This window comes from Amphiura filiformis, chromosome 1 (assembly GCF_039555335.1).
Source record: "Amphiura filiformis chromosome 1, Afil_fr2py, whole genome shotgun sequence".
Lineage (NCBI taxonomy): Eukaryota > Metazoa > Echinodermata > Ophiuroidea > Amphilepidida > Amphiuridae > Amphiura > Amphiura filiformis.
In genome coordinates this window covers 92,197,681-92,222,827 of record NC_092628.1, presented here as the reverse complement: position 1 = coordinate 92,222,827, position 25,147 = coordinate 92,197,681, and the positions used below count along the sequence as shown (strand labels likewise).

General features: G+C 35.8%; 1 protein-coding gene across 1 annotated transcript; it reads right to left on the bottom strand.

Moving 5' to 3' along the window:
• Nucleotides 1–7,054: 7,054 nt before the first annotated feature.
• Nucleotides 7,055–24,510, bottom strand: LOC140164351 (uncharacterized). Its single transcript, XM_072187627.1, has 10 exons — nucleotides 24,507–24,510; nucleotides 23,889–24,014; nucleotides 21,758–21,874; nucleotides 19,367–19,429; nucleotides 15,264–15,326; nucleotides 13,972–14,302; nucleotides 13,150–13,277; nucleotides 11,933–12,104; nucleotides 10,617–10,815; nucleotides 7,055–8,410 (listed from the first exon to the last, which is right to left on the bottom strand). The coding sequence occupies exons 1-6, from the start codon at nucleotides 24,508–24,510 to the stop codon at nucleotides 14,118–14,120; spliced, it is 558 nt and encodes a 185-aa protein (XP_072043728.1). The 3' UTR covers nucleotides 7,055–8,410; nucleotides 10,617–10,815; nucleotides 11,933–12,104; nucleotides 13,150–13,277; nucleotides 13,972–14,117.
• Nucleotides 24,511–25,147: the final 637 nt, after the last annotated feature.

Here is a 25,147-nt window from a genome sequence, read left to right as displayed (position 1 = left end):
TCCTTGAATTTCAATCTCATCCCTGGTCTGGGAAACGCATCACGTATCAATTGCGGCTCTTCATTCAGTAATCTTTTTGCTATGCCTCAGGTGGTGGTTGTAACATTCTAAAGAATGGAACTCCCTGTTACATTTCTTACATTCAATGAAGTTGGATAAACCTACAGGTGTGCATGAACCTTTACGACATCAAATGCAGAAGTTAAAGCATTGATGTTGGCTTTACTTACAGCAACACTACCTTTTTGAGTAGTAATATGGTCTACATAAGAAACCTTTACGAAACATAATGTACTGCACATGCGACATTATTTAAGGCATCGATCATTTTGTACCTGTATTTTATAATACCTGTTGTCCTGTTTCAGTAAACAATTCTGTTTCAGTAAACGCCATTTATTAATTCAAAGCAAAGCAGGTCTGTAATTTGGATCAAACCGCGTAAACCTCGAGATACTATCCCTCCTTCCAAGCCATGATCGTGGCATGCCTGCATTTCTCAGGTAGTCTAACATTGAAGATTGCCCTGCTCGGATTGGACAATGTGGTATCGATTATGAATTCAAAGTTTCAATCACTTAAAGGGCTTAATTTTAGCTTATCTGCGATGACAAATACTTTGCAAACAAACTGAATAAGTACTATGCACTTTCCCCGTATATATTAGTTTTAATAGTGTGGTTGGTGCACCCCAAGTATGAGGTATCTCTATGTTGCTGAGAGATGGATTCTTTTTTAATTTGTTCGCCAGAATATCAGGGGTCGCGCTAACCTGCGTTTCTGCGCGTACAGCGCATATTTTGAAGTTTGAGCGCATATATTCATTTTTGCATACCAGTTCAGGGGTTTTCATGCGCGCAGAAAAATGAAAACATGTGAAAGAAAATAAAAGCTTCGATCTCCAATATTTACGGCCCGTCCAGAAATTATGTAACATAAAATGCAATGTAACATAAATGTTCAAGTGAAGTCGCCAGTAGCATTGTAACATAAATTAAAAATAGAAATAAAATACACACCGTCGGCATATTTACACAGATTGCGATATTGTCTAGAATCACTGTTATTGCAGTACTGAATGATGACACGTACGTGAGTTGGTAATTTCTAATTCTAGGGCTCGGAAAGAAATGCTTGGCAGGTGGTGTGTAGAGATATGTCATCGGTGAAATACGACGCAATGATATCGGCCGTAGAAGAAAAAAATGACAAAAATTTGCCCTTGAATTATGTTTTATAGTCAAAATACTCCAGGAATTCAGTAAATATCATGATATTTGACCTAAACTTGGAACTCATTTGCAATGAAATGTCATTTTTTATTGAGTAAAGCATAGCTTCCATGTGCTTGCAATGGTGTTGAATTCTGCACTTTGCCGACATGGCCGAAGTTGAACTGCGTTTTATGGAATTCGGCGAACTTTTATGGCATAAAGGAACACTTTTATTAAAGTACACTGCTTGGGAACTTTCTTAAAAAGTGCGATAGTTGGTTAATAGCGAGAATCGCGGCATGAAAATCGCGGGCCTTGCTTAACTATGGTACAGGTAACACATCATTTTTCATTGTAACCAAAATCACAAAATCTGATACTGATATATTAAAACGGTACATTCAATACTTGACAGGCCCCATGACAGGGTGTAATTCCCATTATTCCAGTAATTCCCTAATATTCCATCTAAGTCCATATTACTCCCAACTAATTCCGAGTAAGTCCGGTAAGTCCTTATAAGTCCATATAATTCCCAAATATTCCTGTAATTCTAAATAACTCCAAATAAGTCCATAGTGTCCATTAAGTCCTTATAAGACCATATTTTTCCCAACTAATTACGAATAAGTCCTAATAAGTCCAGTAAGTCCTTATAAGTCCATATTATTCCTAACTAATTCGAATAACTCCTAATAAGTCCAGTAAGTCCTTATAAGTCCATTTTATGCTTAACTAATTCGGAATAACTCCTAATAAGTCCATAAAGTCCCCATAATTCCATAGTATTCCTCTAATTCTAAGTAACTCCAAATAAGTCAGGCAAGTCCATGTAATATTGTAAGTCCCTACTAATTTCCAAATATTCCTTTAATTCGAGTATAACTCCTATACGCCCCTATAATTCCAAATTTTGAGTCTCAATGAGTTCTGGCAATTCAAACAAACCATCACAAACAAACCCAACACCACTAGGCACTAAACATGCCTCAAGACCTGAGCCCAAAACATCCCACCCCCACATGTTACCCCAACACGCACCTCAGGAGCTCAAAACATACAGCTGTCACCAACACACACCCTCCCCCACCCCACCCAACACACACAGGATATTTAAAGCATTGGAACACTGAATTACTCTGTATTTTAAATGCGACTAAAATGAACTCTAAAATTGCATAATTATTATGAACTTGTCATAAAAGTCATGCAATGAATATACAACAGAGCAGCACAATAAATATAAAGCAAATCACTGCACATGCTTCCCCATTCCTGATCACTTGTCAGTGCTTCGTATAAAACAATTATGCTTCTTCTCTATAAATGTTTCTTAGAATTTAATTGCAAACCAGTTCAATCAGGGGCGTAGCCAGCTTTTTTGGTCGGGGGGCAAAATAAAATTTTGGGGCACAGACGAAAAAAATTACAGTTGCATCATACAATACATAGAGACAAAGGACTTTATTGGGACGATGTGCGTGTAGTAGCGCAAAAATTGGTATTTTGCACTATTTTCGCCCATTATCAGGATGGAAAGGGCTTAATCTCAGCAATATGCGCAGAAGCGTGGAAAATTGTGTTTTTCAGGCAGAATTTCGGCAGAAAAGGGCTCCTTGCCCTTTTCTTTTCCTTTGCCCTCCTGATTTTCCCTTTTACTTTTTGTCAGAGGGGCACTTTTTTCTTTGTCACTCTGCCTCCCCCTGGCTACGCTACTGAGTTCAATACTTGAATGAGTTTCAGAGTTTTTATCGATAACCACCTCAACCATTTGTTACACAACATATCTGATCATTTGCAACAGGACCTACATACACACAAATTGGGTCAATTTCCAAAATGCTGATTTTCCCATAATATTCTACAATTATTGCTATTTGTTAATGTTTATTTATGTTTCTCTTGTTTGCCAAAACGCAGCTCATTTCCTTGTTATTTATATGTAAAAAGTGCTAAAGTACCACTTCGCTTGTTATGTATAAAAAGTCTGTCATGTTTTAATATTTTATGTGTCTTTTAAGGTATCCATTCTAATAAGCCTTTTTGAAATATGGCGGGGAAAAAAAGGAGAGGCGTGCTTTGAAGCGTAGTAATCTTTTGTATGCTTCTCAGCCGGACAAAAGATTACTCACTTGCCCGCCATATTTCAAAAAAGGCTTATGGAGTTGGCTGTCTTCAAACTGTTCCTTAAAATTGTGTTACTTCTCGAGGTCTGTGCAAAAATTCTGATAAAGAATCATTTAGTGACCAAGGGTTGGGGGACCAGCATGCATGTGTACGTGTATAGCCTGTTTCAAAAATAAATGCAAAACTTTGCTTCAAAGCAAGTACCTTTAAAAATGCTGGATATGAAAAAATGTGTATGCGGCATGGGTATCATATCTCTTGTGTGTCCAAGTGTTTTTCGTCTTGGTTCAGAATTGATGCACCCACAAATGATATTTAAATCTCTTGAGGATGCATCAATGCTATTTTTATTTAAGTAATTAAAATTACTTCCACTAAAAATTTAAAATACCAAACTTCTTCAAATTTGTATTGCATCGTTTCTTGCTAGAGATCTTTGCCTGCATGCCCATTTCTTAATATTTTCAGCATGATTTAGATTTCATTTGACATTATTATGGATCATTATTTTGATTGTAAATCACAGCTACCAATAAAATAATCTAGGAAAAGACAGTACTTTGGTAAAATAATAAAACAAAATGATTCATGTACAATTTATTAAGTCAAGTTGAACAGATACATGATGGCCAAGAAGGCAAGCCAACAGGTCCAAGTTAGGTTTTGTTGAATGCTCCTGTCACTTAAATTGACATCATTAAATGAAAACCTAACATTTTCACACCTAAGATATTACAAAATGTTATAAATGTTTAATTCTTCAAGATATAAAACACACATATTATAAATACAATACATTTACAATGTGATTATACAATCTGCAAAACAATTAAGGTACCAGTTATTTTTACCCCTGTATATCCTTAACAAAGACAGATAATGTTACAGAAATGGGCTGTCAGGACAATAGCAAATAGTCATTATAGAAGCCATACTGCTTGTTTATATACCAAATATAATATTTCAACTGTGCTGACACCTACAATCTTGAATTAGGGGTATTTATTTACAAGTACAGTAATAATGAATTAATGTGTATTTGATGATTTCTTTACACTTCGTTCCAAACGAGAAGCGCTAGTAAATTCAACTTAATCATGTTAAATAATGAAGAACAATGAAACATTTACTGACCATGCTATTCATACAGCTGGTCCAATATTATGGAACTCATTGCCAAACTCAATAGAAACAGTAAATGCAGTAAAACATTTCCAAAAAACAAACAAATGTGACTTGATTTCAACAAAATATGATTAATTCTTGAGCATTGTGTTTTTCCTTTGTTTGTATTTTGTTTTTACTTATTTTGATGGTAAGGTTTCTTTGTTACATCTGGCCTTCTGGTCCCGCTTCTCGTCATTTCCTCCATGATTCATTTGATTGATATTGCTTTTGTTTATTTGTTTTTAATTTATATTTGTGTGATTTGTTGTGAATTATGGAAAATAAATTATCTTATCTTATCTTGCATATTGAAAACAAGCTAAAAATAAGAAGACGATCTGTTCTCAGTGCACCTGAATGGATATATAACCATGCAATCTGAAAATAAGCAATTTATTGTGTTTTTCATATGGTACCCTAATTGGAAATACTCGCATCTGAAGTGATGGCTTTCTGGGATAAGGGAACAAACCAAAAGATCGATGACGTCCTATAAACGAAATTAGTTTCGTTTAGGGGGTAAAAATACTCAATTACGTTTTTACAAAAACATCGGTCTGAAGAATGTGTCATTATTATTATGTCAAAATTTTCAACATTTCATTATTACGTTTTGATAGGAGGGGGGTCGGCTGAGAAACGATCGATCTTTTGGTTTGTTCCCTAAATGTGTAACAGTCATGATGTGGCCACAAGAGATTGGCTGCAGTTTATAAGAGGCTTAATCTCTGATGGCCATTTTTTCTTTGACTTGTATAGGCAGTAATTATTCAAGACAGCCGTTGCTCTAGATCTTTAACATTTTTCAAATTGCCATTTACAAGATCTCTCGTCAACAAAAGAACTAAGCACACTACAAACCTTATTTCTACTCATACAGGGTGGTTCAAAAAGAACTTTACCCAATTTGAAAAGTTAATACTCAAGAGTTTAGAGCAGTAATTCTCAAAAGTGTAAAATATTCTAAATATATGTTTTTGTAAAACTTTGTGGTGAAAAAAATTAGAGAAAAAGAAGCTAAAGTAACAAAATGGCAGCAGCTTTACATCACATGGTCCAAAATCACAAATTTCAATTGGATGTATCCAATTACCATCTGTATTGCGTTAGGCATGCATATTGGTAAATACACTTGGCGTGTCATTTACAATTTTTCATACATCAATGAGTAATTACAATCTAAGATCTCAATCCTCACTAGTAATGCTAGATGAAAAAATGTACTCGAAATTAATATAAACATTATAACAATTACACAATATCACTGTTTTCATGTGGTGCAATTTCTGAATTTCAATTGTTTGCATTTTGAGACTGCGTGAATTTCTAGACAGCATTTCAAGGTATCAAGATAAGGCAATTTACAACACAAGACAGGATATATACTTCAGTCTGTAAGACTTTTTGGACGTGCTACATGAATTTGTGAGAATCCCACCCAAACGTACGATAGGTCTATTGTAGAAGCTATAGGCCTAACATACGTTTAATATAATTATGCAAAGGAAGGAATGGACGTCATAGAACCGGCCAAAATGCCCCGGGGCCACTCATGTATAAAATGTTTAAGTATCCGTGTGAATTGACTTTAAAAAATGCCGGGCAAAAATGACCCTAAGCTAGGATGTCGAAAATTTGTTAAACTAACCCTAAACAAGGATTTTACCCAAATAAAAGCACCCTAAGCGAGGAATTGGTTTGAAATTTGCCCCTAAACAAGGATAGACATTACGTGTGTCAGTAGAGTGTCATTCAGTGACAGTGATGATATCGATAAGCTTAAAATTGGCGCTGTTGAATTCAGCTCCGATTTTTTAAAGATCTGGTTAGTAAAATTGGTCAGAATCCACTCTTTTGTTGCAAATAACTTGATAAGTATGTCACCACTAATGTCCATTAATGGGTAATTTAAAAAAAAATACTCTAAGCGAGGATAAAAAAAAAACCTTCTTTATTAGTAAAATGAGTGTTTTGAGACCCTAATCGTGAATCACGCGGATCCTCGTTTTGCTTTTCAAAACCACCCTAAATTTGTGTTTTCTTTCACGCGGATGCTTACAACTTTCATATATGGGTGACCCCGGAGCCAAATACCTGCCTAATACTCCAGAGTTATACGCTGGCGAAGTTACGTAATAATCGGATTAATTACCATAGCAATAGGTGAAAACAATTTTTGAATATACCGCGCTGCACTGATACATTCACGCGGTACCTCTTCATTGAACCATATCATGCTGATTACTTGCACCTGTAAGATTAGTATCTTTGAAAAGACCAGTATTGTATTCAATCTATGATTGCAGACATACACATGCAGGTGATGAGTGTAACCTGCTTGTAGTGCAGCGATATGTTCAAAATTGTTTTCACCTATTGCTATGGTAATTAATCCGATTAATTACGTAACTCGCCAGCGATAGATGCAACAGTGTGCCTCACATACCACGAATGACTTTTCAAGTTGTTATTGTTTATTTTGAATAGTATTCGCTGAAAAAGTTCTTCAAAAATAAGTTGTTATTCTTTGTCAATGATGGGAGTGAAGTTCGGGTACATTATTGTATCTAGCATGATTAGTGAGAATTAAATTCTTTCATGGATTCATTCATAAATTCATTCATTGATAAATATGTCACCACTTAAGTCCATTTAAAGCATTTCTCACTTTTGAATGACAAGCCAAGGGTGTTTACCAATCATACATATGTATAATGTACATGTATGCCTAACACAATGTTGATTGGATCCATTTGAATTATGTGGACACAGTGATTTTCGACCCTCTATTAAACGTAAAACTACTGCCGTTTCACCATTGATATCAATCAGCTTGTGTAATACATGCATGCTCAAAGGTGGTGCATCTGTAGCATGTGATGCAGCGCGAAGTGACTGCACCCAATAGCTAGATACACCGCCTTTGTTCACATGTGTATCACAAGCAGACACTACTGTCTTGAGGAAGCCAAATAGTACATTAATAGATTAATATCACAGATTCAGAAGTACCGGTATATAAAGAAGGTGTATTTTTTTAAATTTTACCAGTGAGCTCTACAGGGCCATATTCAATACGGCGATTTTGCCCGCGATTTTGCAGCATCAATGTTGTCTTGCATGAAAAGGCCAATATAAGTTTTGCTATTAAACTGAGGAAATATGCCATTGACATCAGGACCTCCACAAAAATATATAAAAATACTTATTAGAGCTCTTATTTTTCCTAACAACTTGATCATTACTTGTGCTCACAGTTCAACCTATGCTACTATATTGTGACACAATCTGAGCCACTCAGGCCAAAGTTGGAAATTTGAAAATACAACTTTTCCAATGCAGCCAACTTGCTCATAATTAACTTACTGATGGCGGCACCACATCCCTTGGTTGTTATGGACTTTTTAAGTGCCCATTTTAAAATGTTTTCTATCATTTTTTTGCTCCTCATTTTTACCTATATCTCAATTTCATTATATTGCAGACTTTGGCCTGATTGAATTAAGATCTTATTATTAACTTGTCTAAAGTTTGTTTGGCTTGTAAATTAGCAAAAGTTATTTGTTTTTGTTACTGCGCGTGTCAATAAAGTCACAACTTCGCTAACATATATTCAGTAAGCACACGCCACCCACACATTACACAATGCGTAAATAGCGCATCTTTCCATGTTATTACACAATATTATGAGTCTCATTTTATCGCCATTTACAAGCCAAATAAACTTTAGCCATGTGCTACTTCACCTTCATACTAATCATACATTGGTACCTAAACAACATTGTTTTGCGTAATTACATGAGTTAACTCCATCAGAACAAAGCTGATCAGACAATGTTCAGCACCTTACTGCATTCTCAAATGTCCCATACAGCATCGTCCGTGGAAGTGGGAGTTGTGAACTGCAAGGGATAAAAATGTTTACATTATTTTCTAATTTTTAATATCAATTCTTTGTTTCCACGTGAAACAACAAAGAGGTTCTCTACATGTGTGCAAGAATAGATTGATGGCTGCCAAAGAGAAGAAACCTGATGCAAATGTATGAGGGAAACACCAATAGATATCAAAGGGGGCTGGGTATTGGGGTTGTGACAATATTTTTTTCAACACCTCAGTGAAACAACTTTTTTTCTTTAGCACCTCAATGAAGCAAATTATTTTCTTAAAACACCTCGTCGAGACAATTTTTTTACTCCTCGGTGAGATAAGTTTTTTTTTAGTAAAGTTCGATATTTTCAACAACTTGTTTTTGGATTTGTGAAATAAATTTTGTCCATATTTTTACGTTTTTTAGCACCTAAATTTCAGGTAGCATGAAAACATTATTTTTATGTTAAAATGAGTTCACATCAGGGGTGTAGTCGGGGGGCACTCAAGTTTCACAGTCTACACATGCATGACCAGAAAAACATGAATTATGAGTCCTTTTCAGCACAGGCAGGGGGCCACCCAAGTATGATAGTGTACATATGTGTGACCAAATTATTTTGAAACACCCCCTAAATAAGTTTTACCCTAAACTAATGAGTTTTTGGCTAGTAAGAATGCAACAATGTACCTTTTTTTGCACTTGTAATTTGCCAAAAAATTTGAAAAGGTACCCTTAACCAAGCCGGTCGGAAGCAAATTAAAAGTGGTACGGCCTACATTGAGGGTTGGGGGATTTAATCCCCCAGCGGGGTTTGAAGGGGCAGAGCACCTCATGGGGGTTCATGGGGGCGAAGCCCCCTGGAAGCCCCATGCACTTTTGAAAATGAAAAGTATAATTTCAACGGTAAGTTAATAGGACTAAACTTCGAAACTAGGACATTCAAAATAAAATGATCAACCTGCCCTAAACAAGTTGTTCAGTTTCATAAAACTACCCTTATTCTTGAAAATCAGTGTTTTTTAGACCTTAAATGCATCATGCGTGCGCGTAACTTGCCTTGCCTAGCCTAAAAAAACATTTTTACTTGTTTTGTTGGTCACGCATGGGTACCATTTATGTGAGTGCCCCCCCGGCTTTTCAGAGAATGAATGTGAATCCTGTTTTGGAGGTCAAAATGTCTGCTTTAAAGAGAAAGGGTTGTTTTTAAATTTCAATGAACGACAATGTTATCAAAATAATTTGCACCCTCCCATTGTCTGGTGGAGTGGCGGTTACGTGACTAGAGGGTTCATCATAATACTGATGTGGGACTGATAAACAAGCCAAGGTTGTCTGATGACGCAATCACCATAAGTCATATACAGTAAGCCAAAAAATTAAGGTACCAGTTATGTTTACCCCCGGTATATCCTAAACAATGGCAGATATGTCATAATTGGAACCAGTTGCCAATAGCTGAATCTTTTAGCTCGAATTTAAGACCTCATTTGTTGAAATTGGTCAAATAATAAAGGCACGGCGATCCAAAACCCCAAGGAAGGTGCCAATATAAAAGTTGCAGTTTCTTCCGTTCCATGCATGCGCTATTGATTTGTACACAAAGCGTTCGCGAATAAGGGAACCAGCGCCGTGCCTCCATTGATTAGCACGTTAAAACTAGCGTCATGTTTTCGTTGATTAGAACACAAAAGTGCAACTTTTGATTTCGTCTTTTCAGTAGGCTTTAGGTCACCGTTGCTTTAATTCTCAACCAATTTCAACAAATAGGGTCTTGAATCAGAGCTAAAGAGCTCAGGTATTAGCTGCTTGTTTTAATTTTGACATATTTGTCATTATTTAGGATATACAGGGGTGAACACAACTGGTACCTTAATTTTTTGGCTTACTGTATACCATGGAAGTATTACTTCCATGTATATATATATACCAACAGATATTTTGGCTGGGCCAGCGAAACACCATTAGCTACCAGGACCAGTGAGCGACCTCTTGTGTGGCATGGGAGGCACTTGGGTTTGAATCCCACCCCAAACCAACAACTTTTTTGTTCGCCTTCTATATTTATTCATTCCTTCTTTCCCTTCCATTCAGTATTACATAGGCCGATTGATCTTTTGATCACAATATTAAAATAACCTGCACTGAGAGGGACTAAGAGTATCTAGTGACCTACAATAGTCATGCCGAATATGACAGCCTATACAAAAAGGAAGTAATGTACAAAATATATCTACCAGATGAGTGTAATGTGCCATCTGCTCCCTCTCTTCAGATAATTCTCCCTCAGGTATGAGGGGGCGCTGGCTGATAATGTTAAAGATTTTGATGACCAGCCGGATCATGCTGTCCACTTCCTCTCCCCTCGTCCCAAATGTGTCTCTATGTGTCTTTTGAGTGTATATATATTGTTCAGATGATTAACTATGATATGCTCTGTAAGAAATGAGAGAAAGATTTTGCAAACGATGTAGAAGTTTATAGAAGTGTTTAAAGAGTTAAAAAAAACTCACTCTCTGAAAGAGCGAGTAGTCAGAAGAGTGAAAATCAAACTAAAAGAGTGGATATCACTCAAGTGGAAACCACTCAAGGTATAAGGGACACTACTTGAAAAAGAGTAATGTCCCTTTATATCGATCTTGTAAATATTTTCATTCTATTGGAGTGATTTTGCTCTTCTCACTCTTTATGAGAGTGAGGTTTTCACACTTTTACATTAAGGAATCAGATAGCGATGTTTTCACATATTTTTTTGTGGGAACTGAGAGCACTCTTCATCAGACATTTCGAATTCCATTTGAAAAGGAGCAATGTCCTGATTTTTCTGAAATTTTTCATATACACATTTTATGGCAAATGATTAAAAATTGATATTTATGAAATTTAACGGCCCTCAAAGTAAATTGTATAAATCTAATATAATATGTACTTAAAGTGTATGTAGCTGGGATGAAAAGCATCCATCATTAACATTTTGACATTTCGTATTGAAGATATAGATTTTTTCCACAAAACACCAAAAATATTTTATGATTTTGTGGGAAAAAATGTATATCTTCAATAGGAAAGGTCAAAATTTTCAATTGATGGTTGACCTTTCATCCCAGCTACATACACTTAGTATATATCATTAGATTATAAAGTTTACTTTGAGGACTTAGATATCAAAAATATCAAATTTTATTAATTTGCCATAAAATTTGTATTATATTGTGAATTTCGAAAAATCTAAATTATTTGTTAGGCCACCTCAATTAAATAGTTAGTCTTAAAGCTCCCACAGGCATTAGTAAAATCGCCCGCCTTTTGCGTGTTATTCCCGCTGGATTGAATAAATTTCATTTTTTTCCGCTGTTTCATTTTTTTCTTCTAAATCCATCACACAAAAATATCACGTCTGACATCATCAGATGTTAAAATAGCCTTAAATCGTAAATATACCTTATGAAGGCAAGCATGTTATGTTCCTTTTTAAATAGTTAGATCTGTACAAGAAACTTAGGCCTACAGGATATAATTAGTGAGCAATAAAATATATAATAGACCCACTTACTTTTCCTACACATTGTAATGGGGCAAATCATCACAGCAGGATTTGCTGCAACAAATTTAAAATCCTCCCCAAATATTAACTGGGCCTGCTTCCGGATGATTCGAAATTTGTCATGTGTATTAGGCGACCCTGTGATTATGCTATCACATTCCTCGGTCCATTTTGGTACTTTCTGCAATGAACAACGTTTAGGCCTTTTAAAAACTGTGATAAAGAAGAACACTATCATAGTCATTGGACAGGACTTCTGATTCCCTGGTGGGCACACAATGCAAATGGGTGATGGGGATGTACAGTAACATTGACCCCCATTTTACAACTTTTTCTCACCCAATGACCCCCTCTTATTTAGATATGCTCACCAAATTACCCCCCCAGGGGACCACTCAAATATGACAGTGTATGCATGTGTGACCAAATTTTTTCAAACACCCCCTAAACAAGTTTTACCCTATCAGCAAATTTAGCCCCTTATTAAGGTAATTTATTTGAAAAGGTATCCTAAACAAGTTGTTTAGATTCAGAAAACTACCCTTTTTCTTGAAAATCAGTGTTTTTAGACTCTAAATGTGTCACACGCATAACTTGCCTTGCCTAAAGAAACACCCCTTTTACTTTTTTTTTTTGGCTACGCATGCGTACAGACCATTGATGTGAGTGCCCCCCCCCATTACCCCCTTTTGTTCTCTTTACCAGAACCGAAACCAAAATGTTACTAAATTTAGACTTGATACTTTTTTGGCACTTGTTATGTCAAATATCTAAACCGAAAAGATCAGTGGTGGTGCCATGGGGGCTTGGGGAAACACCCAGTTGCCCCCAGCAAGTTTTGGATCACGTCCCCACACCACCATCACTTAGAAAGTCTCATGTTGATCCCTCCACCCTGGGTTTTAATTTTTACCTTACAAAAATACTGATATAGTTTATATATCTACATCCAGTCAGCACAAAATGACTTGAAACTCTAACAGCGAATGCACAGCGCATTGTATGTTAAACTGAAACTGCGCGCGCCTGCAAGTACAAAATATTTATGCACTCCATGTATTTGCTATTTCTGATTGGCAAGTGGTTGTATGATAGTATGAATGTTGATTAACAGAGGCTGTCAATTAAAAATCTATGAGCAAGAAACCAATCAAATCACATCTATAGTACTGAATATCATTTTCCAGGCTAGTACTGACTGAATTAATTATTGCCGTTATACTTACTGATCGAGTAGTGCGTATCTTGGAACCACTCACATCACTCACTCCCATTATCACCTTCAGATCCACAAGTATTTCTGCTTCTGGGTCTACTGCTTGTTCACGCTGACTAGACACTACTTCCTCTGGAGCTATTAAAGAAGTATAAAAATATGCAAATCCCAATTAAGTCTTTGTATAGACCCTATCAAATACTAAATTACTATGTCACTCGACCTCATTTAAATAAAATTCTGCCCTTTATAAGGTATCATGGGGCGCTCTCATGGTATATAATAAAACAGGTGATAGGTATAAATGGTTGTGGACTCAAACTTAAAACCTGTCCCTCAGATTAGAGCTTAGAACCAACATATCTGCCATTTCAATTGTTACACCTAAACAATTTGCCTTAGAAGTGACGAGGTAACAGGATTAACTACCATAGCACTAGATGAATACAATTTTGGAATATATCGCCCAGCACTATACGCAGGTTGCACTCATCCATCACCTGTGTATGTCTGCAATCACAGATACAATACCGCTCTTTAAAAGATGCTAAATCTTACAGGTGCGAGTGATCAGCATGCTATAAGTATTTTATAAGAATTATGATCCCGGTCTTCATCCCTGTTCTTTGACATCTATGGTTCAATGGGTTGATAATTGGTTGTGATAACTAGTACTAAATAAAGAAAATAATAGATAATTAATAATTAAAAGTCACCTCGTCCTATTGTTTAAATCTTGAACAGTAAACTTGGGATCAATTGTGAAGGGCCTAATAAGGAATTTAATGGAATTATTTAGGTCTTAATGATATAAATAACGAAAAAAACTTACCTTCCATAATTTTCACGTAATCAGTGAAGCTTTTTGCTGCTGAATACAAGATGGCAACATCCACTGTCGAACGCTTGGTCATGGTGACCCATATCTTGGTGCCCTCATCATCGCGCACTGCGTACTTTAAAACAAAAGGCCTTTTTTTAAAGTAGGTGATTGACTTTGATATTCTGTTGAATAGTTCCCCTGCTGTCTCCTTTTTTTTTGCAGGGGAACATATATGTGTTTTCTCGAAAGGCCAGTCGTAAAAACTTGGCCTTCCCATCATCTCTTGTTTCCATTCTGGAAGTCAGGTTAAGAAAACTTTCTTCAGATTCCATATGTTCCACTGCAAGTGAAAAAATGTAAAAGAAGTGCATTAAAGCCATATTGTAACATTTCCATAAAAATAGATTAGTATTTCTTTTCCATAAAATGCTAGGTTTTACTGTCATATACATCGCCTTTTAATTTTGAGCTGACCAACTGAGGTAAAGCAGTGGCATTTACTACCAATGCCAATGTCGCCATTGTGTGCCACATACTCCATATACTGTGTTATCAACATTAAATTGCCCTGGGAACATCGACTATAATATACTTTCCATTATAATAATCATAATCATAGATTTTGACAAAACTAAAGCACATTATGGGATCTGGAATGAGCGTTTTGAGCATTTCGACAGTATTTTTTATCATGAGAGCACCTCAGACGTATCGAATTGCATTCTGAATACGAAGCATGTCTTATTTTCTGATATCAAATAATTTTCATTTTTTGAAATTCACGATATATTAATACAAATTTTACGACAAATTATTCAAATTTGATATTTTTCAAATTTTTGATTTATAACAGTCCTCGAAGTAAATTTCATAAACTCTAATGACATCTTCTTAAAGTGTATGTAGCTGTGAGGAAAAGCCGACGATCAATTGAAAATTTTGACCTTTCATATTGAAGATATGGATTTTTTTCCCCAAAAGACGTGTGTGTTTTGGGCCCGGGTTTTGGTAAAAAAAATCCATATCTTCAATACGAAAGGTCAAAATTTTCAACTGATCGTCGGCTTTTCATCCCACCTATGTCCATTTCAGATCAAAAGGTTGCTGAGTATAAAGTAAGTAAGGAAGGAATAACTAAGTTAGACTAATACTGTATAGGCTGAGACCATTTCATGGTTCAGCAAAAGTGCAGAAGTGAAGATTTAATTGTCGTACTTCACATGTCGCGGTGTGACTGTATTATGGACCCATATGAGTTTTTATTTTGTATATCCTAAAATGCATATAATGCCAGTACTTACCAGCAATCCTTTTCCCAGCAGGTTGGTCACATGTAGTACTGTTGTGGTGACTATGAAGACTCCCTAAAATGTTAATATTAAGAACTTGATAAAACATGCGTGTTGTTTTCTTCTCAAAATAGTCAATTTCTATCTGACACTATATATGAACAAACTGTTTATCTCGGTGGTTTTATTTAACCGCCTAGTAGCTCTTAATTGTCGACACAGGCCAGGGATTGTGAATTTCACATGTTGTACGTTACATGGGCGAGTACATTTGAAATCTACACCCCCTGTCCAGAGATATGTCTTGGAGATTAAGTTCATGTCTGCAACAAGTTGGACCCTTAAAGCAATAATATGTGATTTCCATAAAGAATAGATTCCTATTTAAATGTTAGATTTCACTGATAGCTACTAATCACATAATGCCCTTTAATGACGAGCCAAAAAACGATGAAAATTGCTATTTCATTCCAGTGCCTACAATGTGTGTATCAGTTCGCTGAACGTGATATATTCATGAATATTGGCGTAGTTTCACACAGCTAATTAATTGGACAGACAGTAGGACGAACAAACAAGACATAAGATGAATTTTGATATAAATTTTAGATTATACATCAAGACGGACAGCGCATACAATGTGTGTATAAACTCGCCAATCGTATGATTATCATGATTATTGGCAGAACTACATGCAGCAGATGTGATGTACGAACAAGACGTAAGACGAATAGCGATATGCATACAGAAGTGTATTAGCCACTTGCAGTTCGCCATTATGCACTATGTGCGGGGAGAGCCTCGAACTGGCAGCATACATGAATGGGAATTGAACCAGTCATATAACATTCTGTGTAAGGTTACGTAATTCTTCCTTTCATGTATGCTGCCAGTTCGAGGCTCTCCCGCATATAGTGCATAATGGCGGAACTGCAAGTGGCTAATACAGTAGACTTCGGTTGTATATTTAAATGCGCATTTATAAATGCGCACGTGACATCTACAAGTCGCCATACCGTGTTAAACGATGTAAGGTACCCGGATGTGCACAAATTCCACACGCAAAAGTATAGGCGAAAAATGACAGGTTACAAGGAAAATTGGTTTTGCAAAATAGTGGCATTGATTGCAAAGGGCAAAATAATTTGACCCAAACCACAAACTCTTTATGTGGAGTTTCCATTACGGAGAAAAAAAAATTATGACGGAAAAGCTAGATATAGCTGATTTAAAAAGTTATATTTCATTATTTCCGTGCTAAATGGGCGTGGCAATTGGCCATATTGATGACGAAATGTGATTCTTACTGGCATTAAGGTCAGAACTGGGTAGCTGCCGATGATGTTATTTGATAATGTTTGCACGTAGGGAACTTAGGGGCTGTCATTTTCTTCGGAAGGAAGGGGTCATGGATTTATTTATTTGGGAGTCAAGATAAGTATCCCCCCCGTACCGCCGCCAATGAACATAACTCTGCACCCTAATTTTAACTCTAATTTCGGTTTAATGTTCCTCTCAAACTAATAGGCTAGATGTCCCCGCCCGACCTCCTCAATTCTAATTTACTCATTCGTTCGCAAATGGACAAAAAACAAATTCAAAATGTGTTTTTAAGTACCTTTTTGTGTCCCCCATGCTAAATCGGTAATCTGTACGCCCTTTGTCACCTTTTGACGTACAATTTAGAGTATAAACACGTAGATGACTGTACATGATCTAATCATCCCGGCTGGAAGACTCGTATACTATACATCACGCTCTTACGTTATATGACAATATGACGTACAATCACGTATGTGATGCATGGTTTGAGTTTTATTCAGCTAGTAAGTTAGATCTCGTCATACACATATTATTGTCATGGTATATTGTAATTGTATACGTCAATTTTGTTCAGTTTGATTCAACCGCTTATAAAGTTTTACTTTACACGGAAGGGAAAGTTAGCAAAAAACAATTAATTTAAAGAGTGTAAAAGGGGAGGGGTGGTTTTGGGGAAGGGGGGGACAAATAATATTTATAAAATTATAAGTAAGGTGAGGAAGAGAGAAACCCTGTTCTATGTGCGAACGGACCTTTCAAGTAGGGTCGGTCGGTCGGTTGGTTTAAAAAAAAAAAATTTTAAATAACCCAAAAAATCAGTAAATAAATTTCAATTTGAGAAAATACAAAAAAAAAATTGTCCTGAAATTTCCGAAATTTGGGGTCGGCATTCATTTGTACAGGAAAAATTTGTTTCCCAATTTGTTCAAAATAGAACAGGGTTTTCGTTTTTCATCGCATAAATAAATAAATAAATAAATAAATAAATAAATAAATAAATAAATAAATAAATAAATAAATAAATAAAAATAAATAAATAAACATTAGTTATGTTTGTACATGAGGGGTGCTGTGCAATAATCATGATCCGTTGATATCCATGATTTATCCTTGCAAATTTATAGCATCGAACCTCCAGCCAATATGTTCCTTGCCAGTGCTAGCCACGAAACAAGGTCACAACTGTAGCCACTCCTTCAATGGTCACCATTTCAGTGATTGACAGTGATGTAATGCAAATATGGCGCTGGCCATCTGGTCACGTGCGCATTTATAAAAGCGCATTTATACAACCGAAGTCTACTGGTATATGGAACGTCACTGATTCAATGTATCAGGAAAATTGAATGTACACACGCACGTGATGTGTTTATTCATTAGATCAGCACTCGATCAGTGAGCTCAAAATAAAAACGTGCAGACCCGGTTTTATTATAAATGTGAAATTTTACTGTATATTAAAGCACTTCAGGCTTAGTCTTTCACAGGGCATTTATGTTCACCAATGGCCATTACAATGGTGCCAAAAGTAGAAATTTGAAAAATACAAGTCATGAAGTGATAAGACCACACACAACCTAATAAACATAAAAAACCAATGTTTGTGAAAACCAAACTAGCTGCTGAAGAGAGTAAATTTATCGCAATTTAAAATCCAAAGGCCACAGATATTTCATTACTTGTAAACATTGTTTGTGTGGAGGGAGCAGAACCAAACTAGTTGCTAAAGTGACTAAATTTACTACCCAGAATTCTAAAATGCCACAGATATTATATTATTGGTAACCCAATTAATAATAATGTTGTTATTTCACAATTCCTTCAGAAATACATCGACTTGGAGTGTCACATTTCAGGATGGTAATGAGAATATATTATGATACCAAAAACCATAGGCATAGATCCGGGGCAGAGGATGATTTAAGGAAGCCCCATCATGCACTGTAAAAGTGTTATCACTAGAGTTTTAACTGCCACTTTACTTTTCAAATCCCATTGAACTCTGTGCAAAAGATGTTGTTTTAGAATTGCCCGTGTGTCATTATTACTTGGTCGATTTCAGATCTAAAGTGATGTATGCATGAAGGATAATTCACACCTTCTGTAGATAACATAAAATGTGAAATCGACCAACTTTTTTGAAGGTGTTTTTATTGTAAATATATCTGTCCAAATTCAAATTTAACCATGCACGTGTGTATGCAGTGGGGCGGCAGTGGTGTCATGTTCACTCACACAGCTGTGCTAACCGCAAGACTTGCTGGGAAGTGCTTAAATCATCCTCTGGATCGGGGGGGTAAATCCCCAATAGTTTGTCGGGGGTGGCCCATGCAATCATCTCCCCCCCCCCATGTTGACGCCTGTATGTGTGTTTCTGACAAAATTAACCTTGGCCATTTTAGCCACCAATCAGCAGTTGGAAAATCGTTAACCCAATGACGTCATCGCTGCATTTTCATGATAAAATTCAAAATCGTTCAAAAACATTGAGTTTTTAATTGCAAATTAAATTTTTGTGTGTATGAATGTTAATGCCTATCTCAAATTAACATCGTGTATTATCGTAGCGTTGAATGCGCTGAAGCTTGTGAGGCAGGTCCGTTGCAAATTTGGCGGTTCTCTTGATTTTTGTGCTGGAAAATATTCAGCTGGAATTGAACATAAATGGGCTTAAATTCAGCTGCAAATTTTCCACAGCCAGGTGTGAATTTCAAATTGAATAGCCCAAATGTGTTTCGGGAAACAAAATAGACATTAAGAAATTCTATCATGATGATGATATTGATACTTACCTGCATTCCTTTTACTGGCAGCTTTCTGGATTGGAGTACTGTGTCTGGTAGGACTTAAAGAACCTGAAATATTCAAGCAAGTCCAATAGCATTGTATTTTACAAACTCTCCATTGAAAGTGTTCTTAAGAACTAAGTCATAATTATATGCACACTGTGCAAACATGGTGCAAATATGCATCAATATATGTGATGCGATCAAGCAAAATCAGTCGGAACTCGCAAATATTGATCTTGAGACATAGCCAAACAAAGGCAACATTTCCTTTTGTTTCCTCTTGTTTTCAAACTCTTTAATTGCTCATATCTTTGGAACTGGTTGTTCGATTGCAATGGGGTTTTCTGCAAAATACAGCTGTGTAAATGTGTTTTACTATCATGTAAGAAACTGAAAATTTATTATTGCCGAGTTCCGACTGATTTTTGCTTGATCGCATCACATATATACTTTCAAGGAAGCTCTAAACTTCACACACACTGTTAAATATTTTTATGAAGCAATTAATTTCTTAGAAATGATCACCCATTAATTAAGACAATGAAAGAGCTATGGATATAATTTGGTTCTGCATAATTTGATACTTTATACTTAACAGCGTGTATAAGCAGCTCCAGAACAAAATTGCAGTAGGGTAATTTATGTTAATCAAAAACCCAAACAATGTGACATTCTAGATTTCTGTTTGGAAAAAGCTATTTTGTGTAAGCAAATCCTAATCCTAACCCTGATCCTAACCCTAAACTAACCCTAACCCTAATTTTGTGTATAATTACATAAAGGAATAACTGCTATTTGGATCAGGACTGATTGGACCAAAAGCGGATCAGATTGAATTTTTTTTTCAAATTTCACGGGTCGGGATGGATCAGGACATATATCATCAGGTTAACAGAAGTTTGTATCGGTCGGTCCGATATATGCAAAAACACCAAAAAAATTTCGGGCAGGTTTGTTCCAAATATTTTTTTGGGTTGGGTGGTATTATTCAGTGAATGTCAAAATCAGGGTGGAAACAATCTTGCCAGCAGGGTATTAGTGAGAGCCATGCAATCTATAAATTATCATACTTCTAAACCAATTATGTTTGATGACGTAAATTCATTTATATATTTCCTCGACACATTCATCCTACCATTCATCCCTGATCCTACATAATATGTTAATCATTTTATGTCATCAAACATTTATGAAAATAGTATGTGAATAGAGGTAGAATAGAATAAGTATCGAAGACATTCAAAATTCGATGTTGAATACTCAGAGTTTCTATGGTCCTTATAATTCCAACACAGCTAGAGTACATACACAACTTAGATTTGACTAACAGGTTTTCTTTTACAATGCAAACCTACCGGTTATTAAGTTTTTCGATGCAATTGCCTCGGTCCATTTTACAATAATATGAAAGTAATTAGCAGTCCAGTGAGTTAATTTACTTGTTCCTTCATTTTTATTGAACGTTTAATAAATGTATTTTACAATGTACCTATACCCATGCAGCTAACAGAAAATGTTTGACAGAAAATGTTTAAAAGTGGGGTTATATAAACATGATAAAGGGTCATGCTGGGACTCTGGACTTTGACTCGAGTCTGGACTTGAATCCTTTTTTCAAGGACTCGGTTTGATCGCTTGCCCTATTGGTAACCCCAATATATATTTCAATTTGAAGATTCTGTTTAGTCCCCCGTGCACTGACAAGACAAACAATTTAAATTTTTTAGCAAGACAAACTACTTAATTTAGTAAGTTAAGACATTTTTGACAAGAACATATTCATTGTTTTAAATGACAAGGCAATCTTATCAAATTTGAGTTTATTGTCATTTTGATGAGGATATCTAAATCATTTTGAAGAGAAATCTGTTATGTTCCCATCTGAATAGATTCCTTTGTCAAATTCGAAAGTTTCTATTCAAAATGAGTCTGCTTTATGAGTATGAGTGAATTTCCCCGGCTTACTGACAAAAGTGGGAGTCGTGCTCTCCCCCTGCACATGCCAGTGACCCCATCCTTATCACCTGAATTGCACAGTGAAATATTTTTGATAGTCATAATCATCTTTTGCCGCTTCAAAGCACAAGCATAATAAGTTACTGTGATACTCTAATTACAAGGTTAACTACATAAATATTATGTATTTGCAAGAAAATAATATAGAACTGAAAATTTGGTTAGTTGATAACGGCCACTTGTATTAGTGAAAACCAGGTGGGACTTGAATTTGACACATGGACTTAAACTCAGACTCTGACATTGAGGACTCGGACTTGGACATCAGAAATTGTCAGAGACTCAGACTCAGACACCTAGGACTCGGACTTGGATGATGTGGACTCGACTACAACACTGATAAAGGGTATATAGGCCAATGTACTGTTCATAACTTACCGAATGCAGGTGAATGGCTGTTTATGTTTTCCTCATCGTCACTCTTCTCACTTTCATAGCCACTGTGAACAGCATCACTTCCATTGTCATGATCAAAGTTATGGATCATATTATCATCTGAATTTGAAAATGTTTAAACATTAAAATGCATAAGGTATACTCTCAAGTCTAGCTGGTTTACCATGCGCACCCTGCATTAGGGTTAGGGTTAGGTTAAGGTTATAATTAGGGTTAGGATTAGGATTATGGTTATGTGCGCTGGTTAAACCAGAATTATTCTGTTTACAAATTATTTACAAAATATAAAATTACGAAAAAAATAAAGGGAAACAATTAATTAAACTATGTGGTTTAAAACCAAAAAATGCAAAATGTTCTTTTTTATTGGGACGCACATATGGTGTGATACAAGGAGGTTATGAATTATATCTCACACATACAAATTGTTGTTGAACGTAAATATTAGTAACCTCCATGCGCTGTGTTGTGCGTTGAACAAACTGGGTGCGCATTGGCTGCCATATTTGCACAGATTATGATACACACTTTTGTTATGGTTTGTCCTGTTTTAGTCTGTTCAAAAATGTAAAAATTTACATTTTTAAAAACCTTTGAGGAAAATTTGTGTATTGTGTAAAGTGAAGAGAAAAAAATGGGTTATGAATGAGGTTAATAATTTTGCATCGATCGGTTAATATGTTTGTGTTGGGCAATACGAAAAATCTAAACATCTGTACACAAGTTAACTGTGAGCATGGTGCGTTTACATGTAGTGTGTCACACACTCCCCCACACACACCACATGACTGCTATCTGATACTTGATAGTTTTTACCTTCCGGATTTATCATGACCTGTTCATGTGCATGGGTCTTTGAAGTAAAGTGTGTACTGTTGGTTGGTTGAGTCTTTGAAATGTCAACTGTGTGGGGTGGGGTGGGTGGGGTTTAGTAGGGTGGGTGTGTATAGGGGGAGCGGTGTGGAAACTTTCAAATTTCTATTTATTCGGAAACTTTCGAATTTTCCTTTTTTCAGCAAATTTGTATTTTAAATTTAAATTTTTTTAAATTTAGAAACAAAGTATAAAATTTTTCTCCATTTTTTGGAAATGTTCTACCCGATGACCCATTTTTTCAAAATGTAATACCACATGACCCCCTTCTTTCAAATTTTATACCCAATTACCCCTTTTTCATTTTGTTATACCCAATGACCCATATTTATACAATTGGTTCCTACTAAGCAATGCCAGTAGGCACTAACTAGGCAGATACATGTCAGCTACATGCAAGTTGAATGACCCCCAACCTCAATTCCGGGTATGGACTCTGAACAAGTCGTGACTCGAGCCGGACTCGAATCTGGTCTCTGGTCTTATTTTTGTTTGACTCGGACTCGGCATCACCCTGGACTTGGACTCGAGTCCGGACTCGGACACAATAGGACTCGGACTTGGCTCGGATTCTGATACAACTGATACGGCTTGGCTCAGACTCGGACGAGCTGGACTCGGGTACAACTACTCACTGAAATTTAGCAATGCAACCAGGTTTATTAGCATGAAGTCTGCTTCCATTTTAAATATATAGAAATATGCCACTGTATTCATAAATCGTAATACATCGTAATACACATTTAATAATATTCTCTCATCATCATCATGCGGGTGGGCGGGCGCGAAGCAGTTATGATTCGTGGTTCAAGAACTGCCTTGTTTATGTTTTGAAACATTTTTTGGTAGATAATAAAAGACAGTAGCTGTTTTTGCTGACAACATTCATGATACTGATCGAGCTTATTAAATTTATGATATCTTAGTTCTGTTTTACTGATAAACAGCATGATGAAGTTTTCTAGTTATACCAGATGCTTTCGCTTTGTTCTATTATAGCAATTATGGATTGTTTTTTGCACAAATGCACACATTGGGCATTTTACTTCAACAATGTTCAATGCATGGGAGGAACATGATAACAAGCACAAGTCACACAATTTCAAAAATTAGACGTTGAATGTACACTCTCATGAATATTGATTGGCAACATTTTCCAATATGTCAGCACTCAAATCGGACACAACAGAACAATAGACCCTGCAGTGCATTGGTTATAATTATATTGTAAGTTTCTTACCATCACCATCCGCTGAAATGCTTTGGTTATCATCTTTTGCAGTAACACTGGCACTGCTAGCTTCACAATCCCTAGAATCTCTTCCTCTAGATTCATTACTGCTGGATTTGCCACTGGACTTTTCAGCTGAGGAGAGGTTATTTATAAATGACTGTAAACATTTTACTTGATCTCAACACAATTTAAATAATTGCAATGTCGAGTACAAGTTGTCTTCCAACAATGAGTGGCATTATGCATGTTAAGTTGAGATTTATCAAGATATATATAGACTCAAAAAAGTTTTTTAAAGATGTTCTGAAATTGAATATTTTTGCGGTGTTTAAAGCCATGTGTGATTTGCATAAAGAATAGATTCCTATTTAAACGTTAGTTTCACTGATCACATTGCCCTCATTTAATTTTGAACCACACAATTGATAAAACAAAGAAAATTGCTATTTCATTCCAGTGCCTACAATACGTGTATTAACGTATATTTGGGATTATCTGGGATGTACAAACAAGGCAAAAGATGAATAGTGATATGCACACTGTTTATATGTCAAGATGTAAGACGAATAGCGATATGCCGATCATATGCACATAGTTTATACACCATAATTAAATGATACACACCCATGCGATGTGTTTAGCCATCACTCAATCGGTGATCTCGGAATAAAACCAGAGATCTCCAGATTTAATATAAAAACTTCAATTTTACTGTAAATAAAGTACTTCAGGCTCAGTCTTTCATGCGGTATTTTAGTACACCACTGGACATTACAATCATGCAAAAAGTAAAAATTCAAGAAAAATTGAGGACGTCACTGTGGAGCAAATCACACATTATGGCTTTAAGTGTATGTAATTTTGCTGTTGCCTGCAAAAATATTGTAAGTGGCACTAACAATGTAGTATTCTAAACCATTCTTTTTCAGTGCAAGTAAATGCTGCATTTACAATACTGAGCATAGAATAAGCGTTTTGAGCGTTTCGACAGTATTTTTTATGGAACATGAGAGCACCTCAGGCGATCGAATTGCATTTTGAATACTGAAGCATGTCTTTCTGATATCAAATAATTTTAATTTTTGAAAATCACGATATAATACAAATTTTATGACAAATTATAAAAATTTGATATTTTTCAAATTTTGATATATAACAGTCCTCGAAGTAAATTTTATAAATCTAATGATATATTCTTAAAGTGTAGGTAGCTGGGAGGAAAAGCCGACAATCAATTGAAAATTTTGACCTTTCATATTGAAGAT